Source organism: Lepidochelys kempii, chromosome 11 (assembly GCF_965140265.1).
Source record: "Lepidochelys kempii isolate rLepKem1 chromosome 11, rLepKem1.hap2, whole genome shotgun sequence".
Lineage (NCBI taxonomy): Eukaryota > Metazoa > Chordata > Testudines > Cheloniidae > Lepidochelys > Lepidochelys kempii.
In genome coordinates, this window is record NC_133266.1 from 11,352,419 (window position 1) to 11,377,420 (window position 25,002).

General features: G+C 42.9%; 1 protein-coding gene across 6 annotated transcripts in view; it reads right to left on the bottom strand.

Moving 5' to 3' along the window:
- The window catches only part of MYLK (myosin light chain kinase), a 324,299-nt gene that overhangs the window by 99,806 nt on the left and 199,491 nt on the right, over positions 1-25,002 (bottom strand). For 4 of the 6 annotated variants that reach the window (XM_073305128.1, XM_073305127.1, XM_073305130.1 and 1 more), the window contains 3 exons: positions 11,682-11,819; positions 6,109-6,306; positions 4,370-4,616 (listed from right to left, as the gene is read on the bottom strand). In XM_073305128.1, coding sequence (XP_073161229.1) covers positions 4,370-4,616; positions 6,109-6,306; positions 11,682-11,819 — 583 coding nt within the window. Of the gene's footprint in view, positions 1-38; positions 172-4,369; positions 4,617-6,108; positions 6,307-7,269; positions 7,308-11,681; positions 11,820-25,002 lie in introns of those variants that run through there. The other 2 variants (XM_073305134.1, XM_073305133.1) reach the window with 2 other exon arrangements.

Genomic DNA, 25,002 nt, shown 5'->3' on the forward strand with positions numbered 1-25,002 from the left:
AGGTGTTTCCATTTCTCTAGTTAAAAAGCACTGCTTACCTTTAATTGGCTAAACCAATTTTTCTTCACTTCCTGGACCAGGATCTGATTTACACTGTTGAATCAGCAAACGGATTCTGCTCCCTTGTCTCTCAACTGAGCAGCGTTGGTGGTGCAGCTATACAGGCTGCTGTTTCCATTTCAATGGCTACAGCTCAGGAGCGGGCGATTCGATCCCTCTATTTATACTAATTTGTGGAATACCATTCCTATGGCCCTTTACAATAACATGTCAGCAAAACATTGCTAAGGTAATGAAAACAAACACAGCTAGCACAAAGAACCGAGTTCTGTTTAGTTTTAAAACAAGAAATAGTATCAGCTTAACCACTGTCCCTTGACATTCAGCATTCCACCCCCAAGGGACAAGGTAAGCAACTAGGCCAGTTAGCATTTATGGAAAGAAAAGAGAAGAAGAAAGGGAGCTAAATAATAACCACTGATAGAACACAATAACCAGACTGGGTTGTATGCCTGTGTGAATTAACTGGGACACAACAGAGTGGAAGAATGACGGTAAGAGGCCTAAAGATTTTTAACATGCTTTTTGAATTTGTGGGTAGTCAATGCAAATGGAAAATTGGGGAAGACATGAATAACATTTAGTAGTGCTTAGAAACCTCAGAGAAAAGCATCTTAGAAACACCTAAGATAGATAGAATATCACACTTGATTAGTCTCTAATTCTTTAAAGGTGTCCCTATTGAAGTCAATGGGAGTTTTGCCATCAGCTTCAGGGGGGCAGGATGTCACCGTGCAAGTGCTTTATGGCTTGTGCAAGGTGCTATATAAAATTAATACGAGAAATGGTAAAGTACACTTCATTTGAAGAAAAATAGACTATGTTTTAAGATCTTCTGGTGCACTACATTACCAGCCTGTTCTATAGCTGGGATTTCTCAGCTACACTATGTGATGGGCTATCCACCCCACACAGGACTGAAAGGGGTTAAATTGGCCACAGGCTTCACAGGCTGCACCTGGAGGAAGAGCCAGGGTGCAAGGAATTGATTGTAAGCAGGTTCAGCTAGGCTGTAATAGGTGGGGCCTATAAAGCCAGGAACCTGGCAACAGACAAGGGTTGTTGCTGGGAGAGAGCAGTCACTCCCTGGAAAAAGGGAGGAGGGTTTGGAGCTAGTACTGGAAGGGACGGGACTAACCAAGAGTGGTAGGAAGCAGTCCAGGGAAGGAGTAGTGAGGGCTGGGAGAGTAAAGCACAGAACTGCTGGGCTGAGGGTCCCTGAACTGGAGCCCAGAATAGAGGATGGGCCCAGATTCCCCTACTAGCTATTGAAGGCACCTGAAGCAATGAACAGGCTTGGGAAAACCGCCTAGGGCTGCTGAAGGAAAGACTCTGATATACCCCCGGTAGGGGGGGATGCCGAGTGACCTAGCCTGAGGGCTGAGTCACAAAGAAGACACTGCAGCTCCTGGGCTGTGAGAGGAGCAACAGACCTGAGAGAGAGAGATGGTGTGATGGTGTGCAACTTCAAGAGCTAATTCCCCAGAGTGACCAGGAGGAGGTGCCAGACTACTGGTGAGTGGTGCACCCCATTACATGCTATCATAAAATCCAGTAGCACTGAGACAGAGGCATCTAGCCCTCCCAGAGCCATGCAGTTAAAGAGAAGGAAAATAGACTCAGCTGTCACTGCCCCAGATAATGGTTAGATTGGAAATAAATGTATTTCCATACTCCACAAACGATCGAGCGTGCAGGAGAACGTGGGCCGCTCATGAACTATTCATGTTGGGCCAGATTCTCAGTTGCTGTCAATTAGTGCAGCTCCATGGAAGACAATGGAGATATGCTGATTTATACCAGCTGAAATTTCTGAGGCTATTATTTGTGGTGAGTGGTTGGTTACCTAAAGCACACGGTTTTGTTTCTACTCTCTGAATAGTAACTGAAACTTTTACAAATCAGAGCTGTGTAAAGAGGGATTTCAAAATTCACCCAGCAAGAATTGCAACATAGCTTTATTATGGAATAGAACAAACAAAATGAGTGCACTGATCTGTGTGTGATCCCCAACAATTCTTGTTGTAAAAGGATTAGGGAATAAACTTTAACTTTTATGTAGCCTCTCTGTTATGCTTTCTTATATCTGCATCTAGCCCACCAGAAATCTCCTGTAGCACTGGCTTTGTTACAGAATTTTCTGCACTTAGCTGTACCTTCTATTCTATACCATATTTATGGTATGGTAAGCCTTCCATTTTAGGTATGTCCTTGCTGCAGAGTTAGCCTGGGTGATCAGCATCCAAGTTATCCTAGCTTGGGTGTGCCACACTGCAAAGTCACACTTGAGTTACTGTGTCCTCACTAGTGCTGTCTTTACCCGTGTGTGTCACTAGGACTTCTGGGGCCATGCCCCATGGTTATTTTGTGCTGCAGTAAGCTGAGCCACTCCCAGTGAATTGTGGGAGAAGCTGTCTTTCCTTCTGGGCACACAGAAGTCACGGACTATCAGCACTTGAATGATTAATCCTGCGTCCATACTGCAAGGTGGGTTACCAGCCTGAATAACAGCAGAATATGGGCTTCTAGCTCACACCCTCAGTCAAACCACCTAGCATGGGCTGAAAGCATCACTTAACCTGAATGAGAGTTTTTTGTGTATGGAGGGGAGGCGGGGTTAGGCGAATAAAAGCCCAGGCTAACTCTGCAGTGAAGAGATACCCAAAATGAATCAGCGTTGTGACTCCTCTGTGCCCCTTTAAAATTTTAGTGTCCTCCTCATGTATGCTGCACAGTGTGTTCTATAGGGTAGAAAAAAATCTTTCGTGTGCAAGAAAGAGTGAATAGAACTGAAGAAGTTCCTGTCTGACTAGTGGACAGTTTAATCTGGACTAAAAAGGTAGCCTATGGAGCAATCAGAGCAAATTGATTTTTTTCCCCCCTGATGTCACAGGCTCAAAGATCCATGGAAGTTAAATAAAATTTAATACAGAAAGTCACAAAATTAGCCAAATTAGGCAATATATCAAAGTACGCTACCTAGCATAGAATAATCGGTCTAAAGTTAGACAATTAAGTTTATGACAAGAAAGGGACTGTTTCTAGGTCTGATTGTCCCCATCAGAAGGGGGAATAAAGCTACAGCACTTTCTATGTGACACAGAAAGGCAGCAAAGTTGATGCTAGATTTGAGGGGCATAATTTTAAGAACAGATTAAAAGGCAAATCCTAGAGAATTTTAAAAAAGCACCTTCCAGGTTTTTAGGGGATTAACCCAAGCATGGAATATCTTGATCAATAAAGGCAATGTATAATGGTGTCTTAGCCCAAAAGAGGGATCAGGAAAAGGAGGCTCTCATTCCAAATTAAAATATTTGAAGCAGATGGTCGGGTAATGCATTCCCCCCCTCCCGCCCCAAGGTGAGTCAAACATATGAAATGGCCCTTCCCAGAGGGATCATTCCCTCAAAAAGCTGGGGTCATTAGAAAAAAATCCAATGAGGTAGCAGGGGAGGACTATGAACATGGTAAACAAATAGGCTTGGCCATAACATCCACAATTAGATATATATATTACCTTTTCCACTGCTGCTGGCCAAGCATGATTTTTTTTTAGCATCTACAAAGAAAATTATGCCCCCCCTCTTTCCTTCTCTGCCCCCCTTTTGTCTTTCAAATGCACCTCATTTCCTGTCGCAGCTTTAAATGAGTCTTTTGTCCTGTCACATGGACCCAGCTACTCTTAGTCACAAAATAGTACTTTACATTTCTACAGCACTTTGATTCGGGGACCAGAAAGCACATTACCACCATTCATGAACCCCTATAACATGTTTTATAAAGTGGTAAGGAGTTGCACCAAAAGATGAAGTGACCTCTCAAGGTCACACACGGAGTCAGGGGCAATACCAGGAATAGAACTTGGTCCCCTGTTGTAACCATTGAGCTAAACTCCATCCAGATCTTTCCATAAGATCAGGAACCAGCAGGGGAAGGACTGGTTACATTGAAAGGCCGTGGCTGGCTGTTGGGAATAACAGACTTGCTGTCCAGGACAGCACCATGTAAGTCAATGAGATGAGTGAATGCAAGGCTGTGAAGCGGGCACCCTGAAGCTCTTTGCCTTCCTAGAGTGGTGGGAGGTTTTTGCCCTTGAGTTGGGGTGGGTCTTACGAAAGGAAGATGTAAATGGGAGGGGTTTCGTTTTGTTCAAGGGACAGAGGAGGGAGGGATGCCCAGCTGCAGTTTGGGAGATGGAAGTGGGAGGGGGCTGAAAATAACTACATTGAAGTGCTCCACAGGCTGGGGAAACAACAAATCTGCACCTCAAAAAAATTGCTACCATGTATTTCTTTTGTGGTGAACATACCTGAGCTGGATTTCATACTGCCCAGCCTGACGGCGCTGCACATTCCTCATGATCAGCGTGAAGATGTCCTCGTTTTGCAGGATCTCGCACTCCGCTCCCGACATTATTTCCTGCCCATCTTTAAACCAATGAACTGTGGGGAAAGGGTCTCCAGCAATGGCACAGGAAATAAGGACATTCTGTCCAGGAGCCGCTGTCACAGATCGTGGTTTGCTAATGAACCAGGGTTGAATACCGTCCTGAGGTTCTGCAGCGCACAAATGGAGGAGCAATGTGGGATTCAGAAAAAATAAGCAAGAGAAATGGCCACAACCTAAGTGTGAGCATCCAACTGACTACACTATATGATTCTATGATAACTATATGCAAAGTAACCACAGGGTCACAAGGGAATTCTGAACACTTTAGGGTATAATCTTCGAACCTGATAACACAGCTGGCCTTTAGCCTTGCATGAAACTCTTAGTAATACTAATATTAAGCAGTGATAGATCACATTGTTGGCCAGATTTAGACCCATGTTACAAAGTTGCCCTAAATGGAAAGCTGAGGATTTCTCTAGTGTAGGGGGACAAGCTGGGAGCAGGGGTGGAGTCAGTGGAATGTGATTCATGGGGCTGTTACAAGCTAGTGTAACAGATCTGCCATGAGGCTGAACCCTGAAGGCTGAATCCTGGGTCAGGCAGAGAGGGAAAGGCAGACAAAGCCATTGCAAACCCAGGTGGTGCCAGTCTGCTGTATCCAAGGAGTAAGCCCCATCGCCTCCAAATCATTTAGAAACATTAATTTATCAGATAACTCCTGGGAAGTAGGCATCCCATTTTAGGGAAACTGAGACAAGGAATTCAGGACAATGTTTGGAACACTGATTTTTGGGTGTCCAAAGGGAGACATCTTGGGCCCAAATTTCAAAAGTAATGAGCACCCCATAATTCTAAATAATGCGAATGGGAGCTATCGATGCTCAGTGCATTTGAAAGACCGGACCAACCACATCAACTTGGGCCTCCAAAATCAGAGGAAAAACTGAATGAAGATTTGATTTATCGAGGGCCCCAGTGAAAGAACCAACACTGGAGTGCCTGAAGACTTATGGCTGCTTCTTATATACTTAAGTGACTTGACCATGCTACATCCCTCTATTTTTCTTTAAAAAGAGATGGTGCTGAGGGCACCTAAAGCCCCATGCACTTAGTTTAGGGCAGAGCCCACGCCCTGTACCCCAAACCACATTAAGGATGGGATTTATATCACACAGAAGTTGTCTTCTCAGACTTTGAGGTTGTTTTCAAATTGCAGATTCCAAGTATTCCTCGCACATTATTCTTTCGGTGCTAATAATAAAAGAAGCCAGCATGCCTGGCTCCTGGGCAGGTTTTCCAAATGCCCAGTGTTTTAATTAGAAAGAAAAACAGCATTAAATGTTTTACAGTAAGTCCATAGCTAAGTAAGCCTTGATAATCAGAGTCTGTAGTAGTATTTAGCATAATTCTTGCATTGTCCTTAGCAATAGTGTGCAGGGATGAGGTTTTTAAACTGTAATGTGAAGTTCCATAGTAAAAATGGAGAAGTTGCTTCTGCTCAACAGCTCTTAACCCAAACACACAGATTTGAGTGCTCACAGCATCCACCACAACATACTTTACATACACTATCTACTTTAAATAGACCCTCATCCAGCAGACTGGAATGCCGTCCTCTGTGCTCTTCCTAAATTGAGAGAGTTTCAAGCTTCATACCTTGTACAGTCAAAGTTGCTTGGGTCTGAGTTTCTCCTAAGTCATTCCATGCTTCGCAGGTATATTTGCCTGTGTCCTCAGGGAATACCTCCTGAATGTACAGGCTGTATTCATTGCCTTTCTTTTCAAAGTGAAAGTCTTCTGTCTCTTGGATTTCTTTCCCATTGTGCAGCCAGATAATTTCAGGAGGTGGGTTAGCTGAGCAACACCAAAAAAATAAAAGGCATCAACACAACTGAAAAGAGACGCAACCTCATCAGCTTCTTAGGATCTCAGAAAAGGCCCATTTCAGCCATGGCATAAGCAGGCACAAATTGCACTGATTACCTATTGCGTGCTGCACTTTTTTTTGTGCTAGGACCTGGATCACAGCTCATGAAACACTCTGAAAGACATCTGATATAAACACAACTCGGCTTGTTGCATTATCTCCCCTGCCAGAGCTCCTTTTTTATTTACTGCCATGTATGGGATCAGCATGGAAACAAAACCCACTTGTAAAGTTGAATCTGTATCTGCTGCACCCAGATTCAAGCCAGAATCATCTATTAGGGTCAGAATGGAAGTGATCAAAGATTGTGATTTCAGGTAGGGAAGAACTGGCAGAAGAAATGGTTTCTTACTGTAACTGTGGTTCTGTGAGAGGTGATGCAGATGTGTGTCCCACGCAGGTGTGTACGCACCTGGCACACCAGAGCAGTGTGCCTAGCAGAACAGTAGGAGGCAGTGCTGCATGCCCCTAGCCCCTCGCCTGGCTACATGAGGCAGTGCTGCCTTGACCCTCTGTCGGTTCCTTCACGCTCAGCACCCAAAGACTAGGCTCCAATGCAGAGGGGACAGAGTGTGTCATGGAATACACATCCACATCATCTCTAAGAACCACAGTTACAGTAAGTAACCGTTTCCTCCTCTTCAAGTAGATGCAGCTGCTTATCCCGCTTAGGTGACTCACAAGCAGTACCCACCCCGAGAGGCAAGGCTCGGATCCTATCTAAACAAGGACTGCCAGACCGCCCTACCAATGTTTGCATCCACGCTGGATGACACAGTAATGGCATAATGGTTCATAAACGTTGGTATGGACAACCAAGTGGCAGCCCTGCAAATGTCCAATATTGAAACATCACTGAGGAATGCTATTGACATAGAATGAGCTCTTACCTGCTGAGGCGGTATAGTCAAAGCTATTTTGTATGCAGTCTTGTTACAGGATGTTATCCACCTAGAGATCGTTGTGAAGAGACCACTTGCCCCTTGATATGATCCGCATATGACACAGATGAGGCGAAGCACGAAATGGTTTAGTCCTGTCCAGGTAGGTTAGACATCTGACATCTAATGTTTGGAGACTATGCTCTCCAGGGATGAATGTGGCTTAGGAAAGAACACAAGTAAATACACTCCCTGGCTCAAATGAAACTGAGAAACCACATTAGACCAATTATTTTGGGTGTGGTGGTAAAGTAACTTTTTCTTTAGAGTAGGTTGGGATGGAGAGGAAGGGATATGGGAGGCTGAATCACCAGCATAAGAAGGCCGGAGAAACAACACTGCCTCAGCCATGCCAGGGCAATGAGGTTGAACTTGGCCCAATCTGCTTTCAGCTGGAGGATGACCTGTGGAATGATTGGGATCGGGGGGAAAAGTGTACAAGAGAACGGATTCCTAGCTGAGATAGAAGGCATCAGTCGGGGAGCCCAGACTGAGGCCCTCTCAAGAGCAGAACAGACAGCACTGCCTGTTGTCCCTTGTAGCAAACAGGTCGATCACTGGAATGCCCCATGCTCCTAAATGACCTGTGCGATGCTTGTCTTCAGGGACCACCCATGACTCAGGAAAAGATTCCTGCTGAGATGGTCTGCAAGGAGATTCTGGACACCAGGCAAGTGATCAGCTATTGAGTGATACTCTCCTCAATGCAGAACTGCCATAACCTGATTGCCTTTTAGCAGAGCACCCCAGAGTGTGCTTCCCTTTGCTCCCCCTTGCCTGCTGACATAATACATTGTGGTGGTATTGGTACGTAGGTGAACCATGGAGCCCCTCATACAGTCCAGAAAGGCATGACCTGTATTGTAGATGGCTTGAAGCTCCAGGACGTTGATATGCAGTGAGGTCTCCTGCTCTGACCACAGAGGGTGGGGTAGAGAGAAACTGGATGGCATAGACTAATCTGATAGTGCTTAGGACCCAGCTGTCAGTGGTAATCAAGCCCCAAGCATTGTGATAGCTAGCCAGCCAGTTCTGAACAGAGGCGATGACTTGGACCATTGCTCTGGACAAAAGAGTAAAAATGGGAGCTCAGGGCATCAGAGGGGAGGGGCGTTTTGACTGGCCAAACCCGGACCTGAATACTTTCTCTTCTGAGACCTATGCCCCTTTCTGAGTTAGAGCCATTGTCTTGGGGAAGGGACAGGCAGCTCAAAGGTGTGTTGCAGACAGTATTGTTGCTGCTGTTGACCTCCATAGTGGCACCTTTGCACTGCGGGAAATATACACCTCCCAGAAATGTAACATAACCCTAGAATCCTTGAAGTGGAGTCTTGTCCATCTTGTCTGAAAAAAGCACTCAGCTGTTGAAGGGCAAATCCTCCTTAGTCTGTTGCATGTTGGGAGCAATGCACACATTCTCCAGCAAGGACACCCTTCTCATGCCCCTGCTGAGGCCATCACTCTTGTCGAAGTGTCTGACATTCAGTGTGGACTGCAATGTCTTAGCCACCAAACAGCCTTTGGTGACGAACCCCTGAAACTTGTCCTTGGAGGCTTCAGACAACTGTTCTGCAAACTTAGACACAGCCGTCCAATTCACAAAATCTTATTTGGACAACAGTGCCTACTGGTTCACAATCCACATTTGCAGGGAAGAGGAGGTTTAGATCTTTCTACTCCTTGTCCTTAGAAGTGGACTTAAATCTGCCCTGCCGGGTTCTATCATTCATGGCAGTTACAACCAGGGAATTTGGGGCCAGATGGAGTAAATGCCCTCAAATCCCTGCTCTGCTACAAAATAGCATTTCTTCAAGCCCTTTGTAGGAGGGAGTACCAAAGCTGACGTGCTCCAACGAATCTTTGCAGGCTCTAGGAGCACATAGCTAATAGAGAGAACCACTCTCCCAAGGGCAGGCGGCTGTAGGATCTCCAACAACCAATGGGTATTCTCCTTCAGTCCCTCCTCCTGAATGCCCAGGGAAGCAGCCACGTGCTGCAAAATGTCCTGGTTGGCCTTGAAGTCCTTGGGCACTAAAGGAAAGGAAGAGCCAGGCACTGTTGAATCAGCTGGAGACAAAAAAAAAAAAGAGGCTACTAACTGAAGCAGGCTGGATCCTGTTCTTGGACTGATGAACCTGGACAGGATGACTCTGGAGGCTCTGTAAGGGGAAAGCTGAACTGCTGCAGGTCCAGGCATCAAATCAACAGTCCCTGCCACTGATCTACCTGGTGATCTTACCTTAGGGCAAGCTGAGGGAGTGCGACCTCTTCAGCTGAGTGTCCCATGGGTGCCAGGAGTGGTAACAATGCAGCTGACAGTGATGAAGTGGAGGGTGGCAAGTGCTGCCCCAGTAACACTGGTGGCACTGAGCACAGCACAGTAACAAGGAGTTTCCTGGTGCTGAGGAGGTCCTGAGCCTGGCACTACCCCACTTCCACAGGATGCAGAAGGGAAACACGGGGGTGCAGTGCCAACAGACAGCAGTTCAGTCGCCCACCCAGCCACCAGGGCTATAAACTAGGTTAGCCTTGGAACAGTTCTGGACCAAGGCAGAGCTCAGGACAGAAAGGCAGAGGAGGCCCACTGCAGCCTGATATGCCACCAGCATGGAAACAGCTGCTGCCGACGTCACCCTTATAGGTACCAGACAACAGAGACTCCAGAGCTGGAACTGGAGTAGACAGTACAGGGTCTCTAACCTCCCTACACAGTACCGGGGAGTGGTGAAAGGGACCTGCTCCACCCTGCATGCTGGCAATAATACTGGGTGGGTCCATGCTCTTTCTGGAAGAGAAGAGTCTCCATGAGATCTGGAGTGGTCTCAATTGGCCTTATGCAAACTTTTCCTTGGTGCACTTGAGGGGGGGAATCAGCTCCTCCATCTCTTCAGTGAAGCACTAGATCCAGAGTGCAAAACAGCAGCAGTTTCAGAACCTGAGGGCGACCTTCAATCTGATATAGGCCTTGGTGTTGAAGCGGGCCATGTGGCCTGCAAAGTTCCCTAGCCACCTGAGTCCATTTTGTGGATGATTTACAAATTGACCACCACTCCCTGACATGGGCCTTGCCCAAGTACAGCAAGCATTGTACATGAGTATTACTCTCCCCCCGCCCCCCAACAGACAATGAGGGTATCACTAGGGAAATACTTAACTAAAGGTAATTCACACTAAATCTCAACCAACACTAAAACTAAGGGAACTAACTATATACAACTAGAAAAGTCTCTCAACTATAGAGAGAGAGTTTATGAAGTTAAGAACCACACAGCTGTGACTCTAGCCACACGCAGTAAGAAGGAACTGAGGGGGGTTGAGGTGGTGCTGCCTCATATAGCCAGGGGAGGGGTATTGAGCACTGCCTCCTAAGGGTACTGCAAGGCAAAACTCTCTGGCTCCAGTGTGCTGGATCCTGAGTGGAATACACAGCTGCATCTACTTGAAGAAGCAGCAGATGAACACCAAAAGAAACAGATGCTAGCTTAAACGAGAGGTCCCCGGTGAGAGCACAAAGTACAATGACAACTTTTGTCCAAAAGGCTGTTTCCCAGTCACCTTCTCGAATTATTGTAACAGGCAAAATTATTTCCAGTAGAAGGTTTTCCATGAGATGTTGGTTGCTCCATAGGGAAGATCTTAGCCAAAAGGTGGTAGGCTTGGGGTTTGTTTGTTTAATAGTTCAACTCTGGGTCAAGCAGGTGAGACCCTTACTCACACTGGGCAGTACTTTACCCCTTGCACCATCCCATATGGACTAAATAGGACTGCTCAATAGTAAGGTACTACTCAGTGTGAGTAAGGGAATCAAAGAGCCATGGATATCAATGGAGATGTCTGTGATAGGAGGTAACGTTGAGTATTTTTTAGTACAGCTCTTTTGGAGATATAAAATAATAAAGGTGTGAGCTATAAAATGACATTTTAGATCCTCTGATCAAAGTTAGCTGCCAGAGATTTGTGTTACCAAAGTTCATACTAGGGCTGATCTCTCTTCTACAGCACTAATCTTGCACCAGCTGACAGCAGTTCAATCTTGTCTGGTTCACAGCACAGGCTATTATGAGCCCTTCAAGACTTAATTTCAGTTTAACAACAAGGAGTTGATATTATTCTGCTTATTACAATAAAGAGATCCTTCTGCAGATCTGAACACTAACAATAGACAGTGTTCATCCACCTTCAGGCTCAGTCCAGACAACCCTAATTTTTACTTTGTTAAAATTGGCTCCTTGAAGCATTATATTTAATTACAAAGTCTCTCTCAGTAAGACATAAAAGGCAAACACTACACATTTTAATTATTTGGTAGGTCTAGCATCCAAGGTTTTTCTTTTAAATAATGCTGATACTTTGTTACTCACCTGATACTTCCACAGTCATTATTACTTGGCTTCCATCCATGACCTTGAGGTCAGTCAGGCCTTTAAGGAAGACTGGTGCAAAGGCGTTGTTTGTCTGAACAGACTGTGTGCTTTCCACTTTCTTGCTGCTTTTCTTTTCTGTGGAATCAATGGAAAAACAGACAGGTCTCTTACTGGAAACTCTCTCAATGCATTTTAGCTGCTCTTCGACTCAGGGTGATTTCAGTTGGGTGGTCTCAGTCCAGTTCTTAGACAGGTATACACGTCACCAAAACCCACCACCAACATGGCTGTCTCTCCTGTTGGCAGCCTCAGAAGAGAGGCCAAAGACTGAGTGAAAGTTTTGACTGAAGTGTCCTCCCTCCCCCAATCCTCCCAGCTCAGAGTTCAGGTATATTGGCAGGATAGCATGGAGACATTTAAACTCATTTTCCTTAATACACCTGTCCTTATGCAGAGACTTTGTCTCCACAGCTGACAATCCAGTTCCTTTCATGAGTGCTAAATTCATAGTGGAATATGGAAACCCACCTCACCCCTCTCCTGTATTACACTCAGCAAAATGTGTGATGATGGAAAGATTCCTTACTGCCCCCGAGGCAATTGGTTTATGCCCTGAAGGATGAGCTATGTTTAGCCTTACTTTAGGGTATATAACTAAACTACAGCTCCTTTAGTTAAAAATTATCCAGGATTGTTGGAGACTCCTCCTACAGTCTGTCTGGAGGGATTCATATGGTGTGAAATCAGCTTATTTGGCTAGATCCTGACAGATGCATCAGATAAGGGTAGGTACTTCTGCTCAAAAGCTCAGAGGAAGTGCATTTATGGAGCCAATGTACTGGCGGTGGCCAAATATAGCAAGCCATCAAATATCTGTCAGTCACTTGGGAACACTTGCTGTTTGATTTATCTTGTGAGCTCGCTGAGGGTAGAGATTGTGTTGTCTTGTACAGTGACAAGCACATACTCATGGCCCTCCATAAACAAGAACAGCTTCTTTTGTGTCTGTTCCCATCCAAGAGATTTTTGCCCTAATTCTCCCTAAAGTATTTTTGTCTAAGAGGAGCCTTTTCTAATGGTTTTGTCCCAGAGGCTTATGGTATAGGAAGTTTTTCCATAGGGATGGATAGCAAGAGATTGAAGCTTGTTTGGTAAGAAATGTGGGAACTCAAACCTACTGCAGCTGAATGTAATGGGTTTAGTTTTTGAAATGCCTAGTTTTCCACCATGCTTCATTTATCTAGCACCTATTTGCAGCGCGAGTGGCATTACATAGGTAAAATGGTCATGCTTTTGGTTCAGGCCATCTCCAGTAACAAGCTACCAGGGTTTGTTAGCTCCCCCCGTATTTCATTCTTCACTCATGGAGAATGTTAGAGAAAGGAAGTGCTGGAAAAGGACGGCTGCATTGTGCAATCCAAGCTAGTTTCCTCTGCTACATTTCTAATGCCTGGCAAAGCACCACATACAAAGGAATAAAGATCGGGGGGAGAACAGCCATTAAAAAGGGGGGAGGAAGAGAGAAATAGGACAGGAAATGGAGAGCAGAGACCAAAAAGGACATTGAGAAATAATGCTTCTAGAATTCCCTTTATCCCAGCATCTCCTAACACTTTACAAATACAGAGAGAAGGACAAAGGCACGCAAAGAGGAGGAAAGGGACAGGCAATCTAAAAAAGAAGGAGCAGGAAGAACACAAAGGGTGAAAACAGCATGGTTACTAACAGTACTCCACTAAGACTGACCAGGACATTTATTTAGAACCTTTGACTCCCTTGTTCTGTATAATCTAAAAACAGGTGAATTTCTGTTCTGTTTTCAAGAGACTAGCACTACACAGTATACCCAGAATATGTTATAAACTGGTTTAGTCACTGCAGATGGAATATGTGAAAAACAAAACCCAAAAACAATGTAAGCAGCATTGACTCCTCCGAATGTGCACCACAAAAATGCATGTTTTATGCACTGGAATAAAACCATCTGTTTATACAAAGCTGTATCAAAGTTAAAGGACATCTGCAGTAGTGGTGAAGAGCAAACAAACCCCTACAAATAATTACGTCTTAATTATAACAAAAAGAGTGATTATATGTTTAGGCTCCAGTTTTGCAAGTTGTTCCAAGCAGATGAACCCCACCATACACATGCAGCGTTGACGACTTCACTTGGGCTGTGTGTGGAAGGAAGGCTCTCCCCATTCATAGCAACTTGCAGGATCAAGATCTAAACAGCAATCTGCCATCGTGACTGGCCAATGCTGACCAATAATACCTGACACTTTAAGGTGAAGTGCAGAGAGCTAAGCACCGCTTAAATCTCATACAAGGTGTAGGTTGAATTTAAGCAGTGCTTAGGCTTGTACCAATCTCTACACAGAGGTGAATTTCACCATTACAGAAAGCATAAAGGTATTTAAACAATGTTTAGCTCAATAAAAGAGCTGGAAGGGAAAGCGTAAAAGGGTATAAACTAGTGAGGGAGAAGAATTATGAAGGTGGGATAAGGAGGAAATGGGATGAAATTATGGACATGAAAAATTAGGCTGAATATCATTGGGGGGCATTTCTAAAGCTGAGCAGTGTCTCGTCAGGCGCAGAAAGAAAGACACTGTGTATATTATAACCTCTAGGGAGACATTCCTATCCTTATAAACATGTTCTGTATCAATACACAGATATTGTTTTAAACTTCTCCTTAAGAATGTATTAAGCCTTTCAGATTTACTTTAAATAGTCCACTACTTAATTTCTCATTATATTTTATGACCCAGTAGTGGAAATGACACTTTTCTGATGCTTACGCTTGTTAGACTGCGCATATGGCAGGGAAGGCAGCTCTGTAGCAATGGATGTGAGCATTTATGAGACCCTGACAGTGCTCGAATAGCTCCTAATTGCATCTGTTCTGAGGGAGAATTCCATAGGAAATGAAAAGTGCAATCAAAGAATCATAGAAATGTGAGACTGGAAGAGACCTCAGCAGGCCATCTCGTCCAGTCTCTTACACTGAAGCAAGACTAAGTATTGTCTAGACCATCGCGCACAGGTGTTTGCCTGTTCTTAAAAACTTCCAATGACCGAGATTCTACAACCTCCCTTGTTCCAGTGCTTGACTAGCCTTACATTTAGGATTTTTTTCCTAATGGCTAACCTAAATATCCCTTGCTGCAATTTAAGCCCATTACTTTTTGTCCTGTCTTCAGTGGATAAGGAGAGCAATTTATCACCCTCCTCTTTATGACAACTTCTTAATGTACTGAAGACTTTTATCATGCGGCCCCCCACATTTACAATTCTCTTCTCCAGACTGAACAAACCAAATGTTTTCAATCATGGCTAAGATAACTAGTATTCCCATTCAAATTATGACACCTAGTAGTCGTATGACCATAGTGCCTAGGGGCTCTAGTCATAACCAGGACCCAACTGTACTAGATATTGTACAAACACAGAACCAAAAAACAGCCCCTGCCCCTGGGCTTACAATCTAATTAGAGTGCAGTAAATGAACGGCTGAAGAGACTGACTACAAAGAAACCGGAACATACTTTTTTCAGACACACACACAGCACTAACAAAACTGATTTAACCCCCCCCCCCACCACCAACGATGTGTCTTACAAAGCACAATCTGATTTTAAGCTATTCCTGTTCAAACACAGTGTGCTGCACGCACTGGTATTTTAAAGCAGGTTATCATCATTGCCATTTATTTCTAAACTTGAAAATGTCTTCTTTTAGAGACTTAAATTCTGGATTTTAAACACCATCTGTTTAAAAGGAAACCATGACCACTTATTCCATGTAATGTCCCATCCTCTAAAAAGGACACAAGACACTGGATATTAATTATGCTTAGGAAAATTGAATGGATATGCTGACAAAGCTGTGACTGCTAATGAACACTAGACTCTGACAATATGGGTGTTCTCTTGCTGTATCGCCGGCTCTTAGTCTAAAGCCACACTTTCTTATTTTGGGATCCAACTTTACAACGTGATGTGCTAGAGTGGAATGCTTTACTCATGCAGCATGCTTGTGCTGGAGGATTAAATTGCAGGATCTGGGCCTTAATCATTACCCAGCTCTCCTTTTGTAAATCACATATTGCAGTACAAGGTTGACGAGGTAATATCTTGTATTGGACCAGCTCTTCTTCAAGTCTCTGTGTAAGCTTGAAAGCTTGTCTCTCTCTCCAACAGAAGTTGGTCCAATACAAGATATTCCCTCGCTCACCTTGTCTCTCTAATATCCTGGGAACAACATGGCTACAACACTGGAAACAATAATGCATTACAGTAACTTAAAACCTGCTGCAGACTGCATTCTAATACTTCATGACTTGTTAGCAAGGCTGCACAAGTATTTTCCTAACTTACTTTGGAAGAAAACCTATTTTCTTCAGTTTCACACACATTATTTCACCTTGCGTAGATTATGCTTCCAAAATGTCTTGTGATGTTTTTATGAAAAAAGATAAAACATTAACAGGGCCTCTATAATGACAGGTTAAATAAATAACTCGTGCCCATTTATGATGAAAGTATATAGGCACTATATGTTTCCACCGTGTATTGAAAATATTTAGCTAAGTATTTTGACTGAGTTTTTTTCTCTTGGAAAAAGAGTGACAGCTTGCACTGAGTCCTTGGAGTAATCTCAGGATTTAACAACCCACAAATGCAGACTACACCCACTCATACCACCACCAGTCACCAACTAACCACAGACATGGCATTGGGAATTGAACTAGTGACTTTCCAAACACTTGAATAAGGGGAGGGTGGGGGCGGGGCCGGGACAAGAGAAACATAATACTCAAGAACAAAGGGTTGACAGCACACCCTCTACAACAAGAGGCAGGTCTTGGGGTGGCTTGGGATTTCTTTCTCACAGACCCCTTCCCCCAAGCCCTTTCTGCCATATTAACCCAGGAGTTCAGATGCTTCTTTGAACTGCTTCCTTTTCAGAAATCAGACTGGAAATCTTATGAGAGCAGTGTCTCACTAAACTTCTGGCAGGAACAACTTCTCCTATGACATTTTTTGGGCATTTCTGGTGCCAGAGGTAGAGAGGCAGTCAAATGGGAAAAGAGTTAATTGAAAAATCTGGAACCTCAACAAAGGTTGGTTCGAGGTTTTGGATGAAGGCCCTAATTTATCCCCATTTCTGCCTGCACTCCTAGCCTTGATGCACCAAATGTGAAATGCAGTAACCTCAACCTCAGCTAGAGTTAAGCATTACAACAAACTACATCCTTCTGACTTCTCTCCTCCATTTTTTCTGATTCACTGTTCTGTTGCTTTATCAGCCCTAGATTTAGTTTAAGAGTAAAAAGCCAGAAGCTATCACATGAGAAAATTGTCATGATGATAAAAATAACCTATTGAACTGTGGGATGTTTATTTTTTTTAATGAATTTCAGCACAGTTGCTGCACTCAGCACTCCTGAATTATGTCTTTACAATCCATCCCAAGTGCTAGCAATCAAGATGGTTAAACAGATGGGTAAATGGTCTGATGAAGCATTAAGGCAAATTTTATAAATCTGTTTTTAAAAATGTAATCAGTTTAACAGCTGGGATATTTTACTGTAATTTATAAAAATAGGCACCAGTTTAACAACAGCTGTTTGCTTCATACAGGAGACCAAATAATGCAGGACAGTATAGTCTATGCTATCCCTTGAATTAACTCTGGATTTTCAAAGAGACTATTGATTATCAATAAGATTTTGGTGGTGAACTCCCTTAGGCTCCATTGAAATTCCCAGTCTAAAAGTACTGATCTTCCTCCTATGCATAGAGCTTAACAATTCTTGCTGATGTCTTAAAACCAGTTTTGATCTGAAGCTCATTGAATTCAATAGAAAGACTCCCTATGATTTTAGTGGGCTTTGGATCAACCCTTTATGAACTGTGGTGGATGGATATTTTATTATATATATATATATATATATAAATCATGCAATTCCTGCATTTATCTCTTCCTTGTGGTTTTAAAACTTAAGATCCTTGGGAAACAGAGTAATAGGATGCAGAGCCCAGAGGGAAAACAAATAGATTCCATAATTATCAGTCCAAAGAGCACAGTCCTTGGCCTGGAAGACTAGAAACAGAAAGGGAGGCATTTGAAGGCTACATTATACACCCACATGTATCTTATACCAAGCAGGAGTAATATAGGATTTTCCCACAGTGTTTCCTCTCCCATAATGATTCACTTTTGATTAGAAAAAGCCACTTTAACAGGCATCCAATTCTTTATTTATTAAAAGAACAGCCATCGAGTGCATTAAATCCAGAGAGATTAGAGACAAAGTTCAAATGCTTCTGACTTCCTACTAGACAGGCAGGGTCCTAGCATTTTTGGAAAAGGACAGGAAAGAGATCCATGGCCTTTCATGCACAGGTATACAATTTCTATTCTGTCCTCATTTGTTTGCGGGCATAAATAATCAACACTATGTAATTCAGCTCTCTATAGCTGCTGCGCCGATTCTTTACTGCCTATAAAAACACCTACTCTGATGAATAATACTTTGCAATTCTATCACTTCTTTTGATTTCAGATTGCAACAGTGCTTTACATTAATTGAACCTCCACATCTCTGTACATTGTAAATTATTATTACTAGACTTCTAAAAATCTAGCCAAAACACACTTGGACTTAGGGAAAGTCTAGATCTGTATCAGAACTCTATGGTTTGAGTGCATCTTCAATTAGTAGATCCATATTACAGAAGGGTAAATTGAGGAACCCACATTTATTGTTTTATTATTAAATATTTGCAAATAGTGCCACTGGTGAACCTAATACTTGCAAGAGAAAATTAATGAGAAATTCATGCTGCACTATAGAGTGGGTAAACCTACTACATGCCAGTTGTGTAATTTATTTATATATATATTCAGACATTTGTCTGAAAACATGCTACAAACAAATCTCTTCTAATATGGAAAATATACATGAGAGAAGAAAAACAAACATCACTAAGCAGACCATGGCCTTTTGATTCCTAAGTCTGGCACCAAAGTTACATTGAGGCACATGGGAGGATTTGGATCCAATCTTTTTCAAAGCTTGAACATGATCAGAGATGGCACCTTGGTTCCACCTTGTCTCTACCTACAATAGGTAACTGCTAAATGTTATCTCCTAAAAAAACAAAGTTTGGCTTCACTTACAGCAATCCTTAGAAATGTACATTGCGATAGTTCGCAGTATTCGTAGCACTGGAATATTGACTTTTGTGTCAATCCCTGTTGTTCCTGCCTAGGAAAGTAATCTTCTAGCATATCAAGTCTTTAAGCATGGCTGTACTCTAAAAAAAGGGACTATATATAAATGACTTGTATGTGGCTCTTCTCTCATGTTATAATTAGTCACTTGGGCTGATTTCAGGGCCAAAAAAAGTTTTTTTCTTTTACTTTTGTGAGGCCTTTTCTTCTTTTACTCTTGTGAGGCCTGCAGAACCAACACAGCTAATAGGGAGTTCATCTGGGGATACTAGTGGTAATCCCAAATGAATTTTGAGCACAAATTGGAGTAGTTAGACTTGTGCCCCTGTTCCATTTTGGTAGGCAGAAACTGTGCCTATCAGAAAGAGAGGCGGAGTCCTGGTCCCTTAAAAATACACCCTAAAATTCCAGAATTTTAAGGTAAGCTGCCGTCTCCCTTCAGCCAATCTGTAGGATTTGTAAACCACACAAAGTTGAGAAAAATGGGTAAAATCCTATTTGGGAGTTTTGCCATTGATATTAATGGGGCCAGGAATTTTTAGTGGGTCTAATCAATCATCATGCTTCAGAGGACAAACAGATCACTAAACGAGGTCAGGAAGGAATTCCCTCTTTCATATGGTTTTGCATAATTAGCATAAAGCCCTCCACTGCAACTTTAGTTAGCTGCTATTGGGAACAGAGTAGGGAACAGAGTGCCAATTAAATGGGCTACTGGTCTGTTTGGCTATGGCAATTTTAATATTCTTGGTGTTCAGTGGCAACAAACATTCCTTCTATTCTCAATACTCTAAGTGGGCATAAAAGTACACACACAGGGCCACTTCCCTGTGAGGAGCAGAGAGCTATCAACCCCCACTGAAATCACTGCAACTTCAGGATGCTCAGTTTGTCACAGGATCAGGCCTGAAGCCAGTTACAGTCAAGGATATGCAAAGAATGAAGTGTTTGCTGCCTTGTACGCGGAATGCTGCAAACCTACTGTTTAGTCTTATAAAAGACTTAATTATACCAGAGGAATCTGTTTGCCAGAGTCATATGGCAAAGCAGACAAATAATGCCTAGCCTGACCCCCCGGTAGGGACTCTCTGAGCAGTGTTTACCATTTATGGTGTTTAAATATTGTTTTGGCTCAAAGGCTAATAAATCAACTGAGCTGAAGAGAAGACTTAACTCCAGAAATCGCTCCTTGTGAGCAAACTCAGACAACGAAGCTGCAGTTTCCACTAACATCTCTCCGACACAGATTCACACACATGTACAGTTAAAGTTCTGTAGCAGCCTCCTCAGCCATCAGCTGGAATTACACACTTACACAGGAAGGTGGAACTCCTTTCTATTTCCAATGTAAATATCACCAGCTGTTAGCAGGTCGCAGATTAACACAGCTGTCAACTCAATAAAAAAGAGGGCTGATTACATAGAAAATTGGTATGGGTTGACATTCATCTAATTTGTCCCTCATTCTTCCTAAAAGGCATTTTTCTGTCTTAGACCTAAATTCATGTGGTCAACACATTCTCTGCAAGTTTTGCACAACTTGCAAATTTGGTTAAAACCACCACAAGAAATAATCAAATCTCTGTGTGCTTAGGGTACTTCAGGCCAATTTTGCTTTTAAAGAAGCCCATGTTTTGTCTGCTATGTAGCATGTACATGCAATGGCAGTTAAAGATCTAGGGAAATGACAAAAACAATGAGGAGTCCTTGTGGCACCTTAGAGACTTAACAAATTTATTTGGGCATAAGCTTTCGTGGGCTAGAATCCACTTCATCAGATGCATGATGAAGTGGGTTCTAGCCCATGAAAGCTTATGCCCAAATAAATTTGTTAGTCTTTAAGGTGCCACAAGGACTCCTCGTTGTTTTTGCTCATACAGACTAACACGGCTACCACTCTGAAACCAGTGACATGACAGTTTCCTTTAGACACCCAACTCCCATCACTTACGCCTGCATTTAATGGAGTGCCAGATTTAAATATCAGATCTTTGGGGCAGGATTTTTGCTCTCAGTTACCACCTATGCCACCTCAGTTTAAGATACAGCATTTACAGCGGTGTAACTGATGGCAGAATTTGGCTATTAAAAAAGTGTTTAGTCTTGATGTGTGGCGATTTAGGCACACTTCTCCCATTAGTGACAATAGGAGCTATATGTATGGACAGAACAGAATGGACCTGTTAGCTGTAGCAAAACTAAAATAGGTCACCTCAATCTGTGATATTTACTGTCACAGAATATCAAGACAAGAGTAACTTTTAAGAATAACTTAAAAGAGAGTGTTTGGAGTTAAACAGGGACAAAATTACATGAGCTAATAACCCTCAGGAAAAAAGGGTTGGGCTCAGGAAAAAAATTCTCCAGGTATATTATAGAAGTTTTACTTTTTAATCCACAACGTCTAGGTTAGCCACCATCAGAGATGTGACACCAGACTAACTGGATTGTTGGCTTATTTGGCATTTATGTTCTGTAAAGATGATATAGAATTATAGTGACCTTGCTTACAGTCAATTGGTTCTTAATTTGAAAACTGAATAGGACTAAGAACACACCAAGATCCAGGGTTATCCATCCAAAGAGTGAGTAACACGCCACACGTTCTATGATCTTCAATGCAACTGCAAATTGGAGGAATGCCTGGTTAGCTTGAAGCTACACGGAAATACTTCCCATGAAATACAACTGTACAAGCTTTCTAGGCTTTATTCCCTAGCTCTGCCACTTTCACCCACTGTTGACCTACAGTAAGTCACTTAATCTCTTTCTGCCTTACATTCCTCCAACTGTAAAATGGATAAACACTGCCTTCAGAGAAGTATTAGGCTTAATGTTTATAAAACAATAAGATCCTCAAAGAATGGTAATAAATAGGTGTTAAAATATTGAAATTACTGAATGCAGGAAAAAAGCATACTTGCCTAATTGGACCGCATTAGCCAGTACGTGTCTTATAAATATTTTTGGAGATGCTGTAGTGTTTCTTCCACCCTATGGGCAAAATTTGTCCATGGTGTGGAGAGCAGCATAAGATGCTTAGCACTACTTAAGCCAAGCATAGGGACTGTGTTGATTTGGTGTTCTGCTACCAGAATAATTTCACATGGTTGGCTGCCTTAAATGTTTACTGCACTCAGCTCTGGGGCTGGCTCAGGGCTGACTATGGGAGGGCTGCAGATCCATGCTTACACCAATCCAGTGGCCTCAGAACTTTGCACAAGGGTGGCAGAAAGGGGTTTGTGCATTACTCCTGCCTAACCTCAATGCACACCACCTGCACAGTAGTCCAACATTCAGGTTTTGGGTGAGGTGAATTTCATCCTGCAGCAACTAGTTAAGGATACAGGTTTCTACTAATAGTAGGTTTGTGCCTTTGTTTTCAAAGGAATATCCAAATGACCTAGTACAATCCTGTTGTTCTATTTCAATTCTCAAAGTGCCCCTTGGTTCAATCTCTGATCAGATTTGGTATGGAGTTATCTACCTAGTGCATATACGGTGCTGTTCACCTGCAGATCTCAAAGCACTTTACAAAGGAGGTCATTGTCATTATCCTAATTTTGCAGCTGGGGAAACTGAGGCACAGATAGGTGATGCAACTTGCCCAAATTGAGGGGAAAACTGGCTGTGTGACAGGTCTGCAGGGTTAAATGGAGCCACAAAATTTTCAGTCATGTACCAGTACCAACTTTTCTATACATAAAAATGTCACAAGTTTTACTCATATCTCGCAGTGCTGCAGGGCTAAAAATGGGGGTTGCATTTGACTACTGGAAAATGAGAAATTCATAGCACCTCAGTAAAATAAGAAACTCGCTTCCAGCCCTGGAAATTCCTGAAATAACGGACTTTAAATCACATCATTTGTAGGTATAGAAAAACTATTTGAGCTCAATTTTAAAGAATTATTATATAGCTCCCTCTGAGATCTGTGTAGCTGGTCTGATGGTAATTCAGACACCTAGCATCACAAGTGAAGGATGGGGGATACAAACCTTTCTATACACCCACAAAATCTAGTGTTTCTGTAACACTTCTGGCATATATAGAATGATAGTGTGGTACAGAAGGCTAGATGACCTCCCTAATACACAGTTGGCTGTGTCACCATAAGTAACTTGATCATTCCCAACTCCTCCTGATGAAAATCTTGGTTCAGCAAACTATGGAATCACATTCATAAGGGCCTTCCTGATTAAGAATTGACTGAAGCACATACTTAGGTGCTTTACCGAATGGGACCACAGACTTTACACCACAGCGTTGTGTGGTCCCTTAGCTATACATTCTCGCTGAGCAGGCAGGAGAGCTCTGCCTATCATCTTTGGCCTGATCTGACCCCACTCCAATGGAACATGGGATTCTAGGTCTTGACTGGATAGTGGAGACCATCTCTAGGGCCCAAACAGTTGGTGCTTTGTTGTTCTAGGAATTCAGTTAGCAGTTTTCCAGAGCTCCTAAAACATTTGTAAAATAGCAGCATTGTGGACATGAACTTTCAGAGAATTAGTCAGTCAGAAATGCAGTATTTCAGCTCTGAACCTCAAAAGTGACCTTAACACAATCCAAAAGATTTCTTTACTGGCTGTGCACTGCTGAGGGGTCCCTTCAAAGCACCCCCCATTACTGCTCTCTGCTCCATATTTACCCCCACAATCTGTCTGATGCATGTATCACTTTGAGCCTTTTCCCTTTAGCTAGTTGACTCAAAGACAAAAGTCTTGGTCAAGAGAAGCATCCTCACGTGTCCCTCCATCGCTTCAGTTTCCCTAAACTCAAATCGCCCATTCACCTCCTCTGTCCATAAACTTGATGCAACCATTGATCCTGAACTTTCTTTTCTTCTCACCCCGGCAACTTTGCTCATGCCCACCACTGGTCTAGTGCCATTTCTGCAGATATCCTCGCTTACACCTTCATATACTGTCCCCTGACTCTCTCTCTCTCTCTCTAGACTCCCCAGGCCTCCACTCCAGGATATCAGTATGTACAGAAAGCTCCTCATAGATACAAAGCAGCATACTCACATTACCCTAGCCTCAAAACTATCCATTTGGCTCTCAGTTCACCTCAGGGACCTGTTTAATACTGCCCTCCTTGTACACGTAGCAACTAGGGCTGTCAAGCGATTAAAAACATTAATTGTGATTAATCACACTGTTAATAGAATAACATTTAAATATTTTTTGATGTTTTCTACATTTTTCAATATATTGATTTCAATTACAACACAATACAAAGTGTACAGTGCTCACTTCGTATTTTTTATTAAATATTTGCACTGTAAAAAATAGTATTTTTCAATTCACCTAATACAAAGTACTGTCATGCAATCTCTTTATCATGAAAGTTGAACTTACAAATGTAGAATTATGTACAAAAAAAACTGCACTCAAAAACAAAAACAATGTAAAACTTTAGAGCCAACAAGTCCACTCAGTCCTACTTGTTCAGCCAATTGTTCAGACAAACAAGTTTGTTTGCATTTGCAGGTGATAATGCTGCCTTCTTCTTGTTTACAATGTCATCTGAAAGTAAGAACAAGCGTTCACATAGCACTGTTGTAACCAGCGTTGCAGTAGTAGGTGACTTCTGATAGAGCCAGAAGAGTTCCCAGAAGTCACCTACTACAGGACAGGCCTAACAAAGAAAATAACAAAACGCCACTAGCCGTCACCTTCAGCCCCCAACTAAAACCCCTCCAACGCATTATTAAGGATCTACAACCTATCCTGATGGATGACCCATCACTCTCACAAATCTTGGGAGACAGGCCAGTCCTTGCCTACAGACAGCCCCCCAACCTGAAGCGAATACTCACCAGCAACCACATACCACACAACAGAACCACTAACCCAGGAACCTATCCTTGTAACAAAGCTCGTTGCCAACTGTGCCCACATATCTATTCAGGGAACACCATCACAGGGCCTAATAACATCAGCCACACTATCAGAGGCTCGTTCACCTGCACATCCACCAATGTGATATATGCCATCATGTGCCAGCAATGCCCCTCTGCCATGTACATTGGTCAAAATGGACAGTCTCTACGTAAAAGAATAAATGG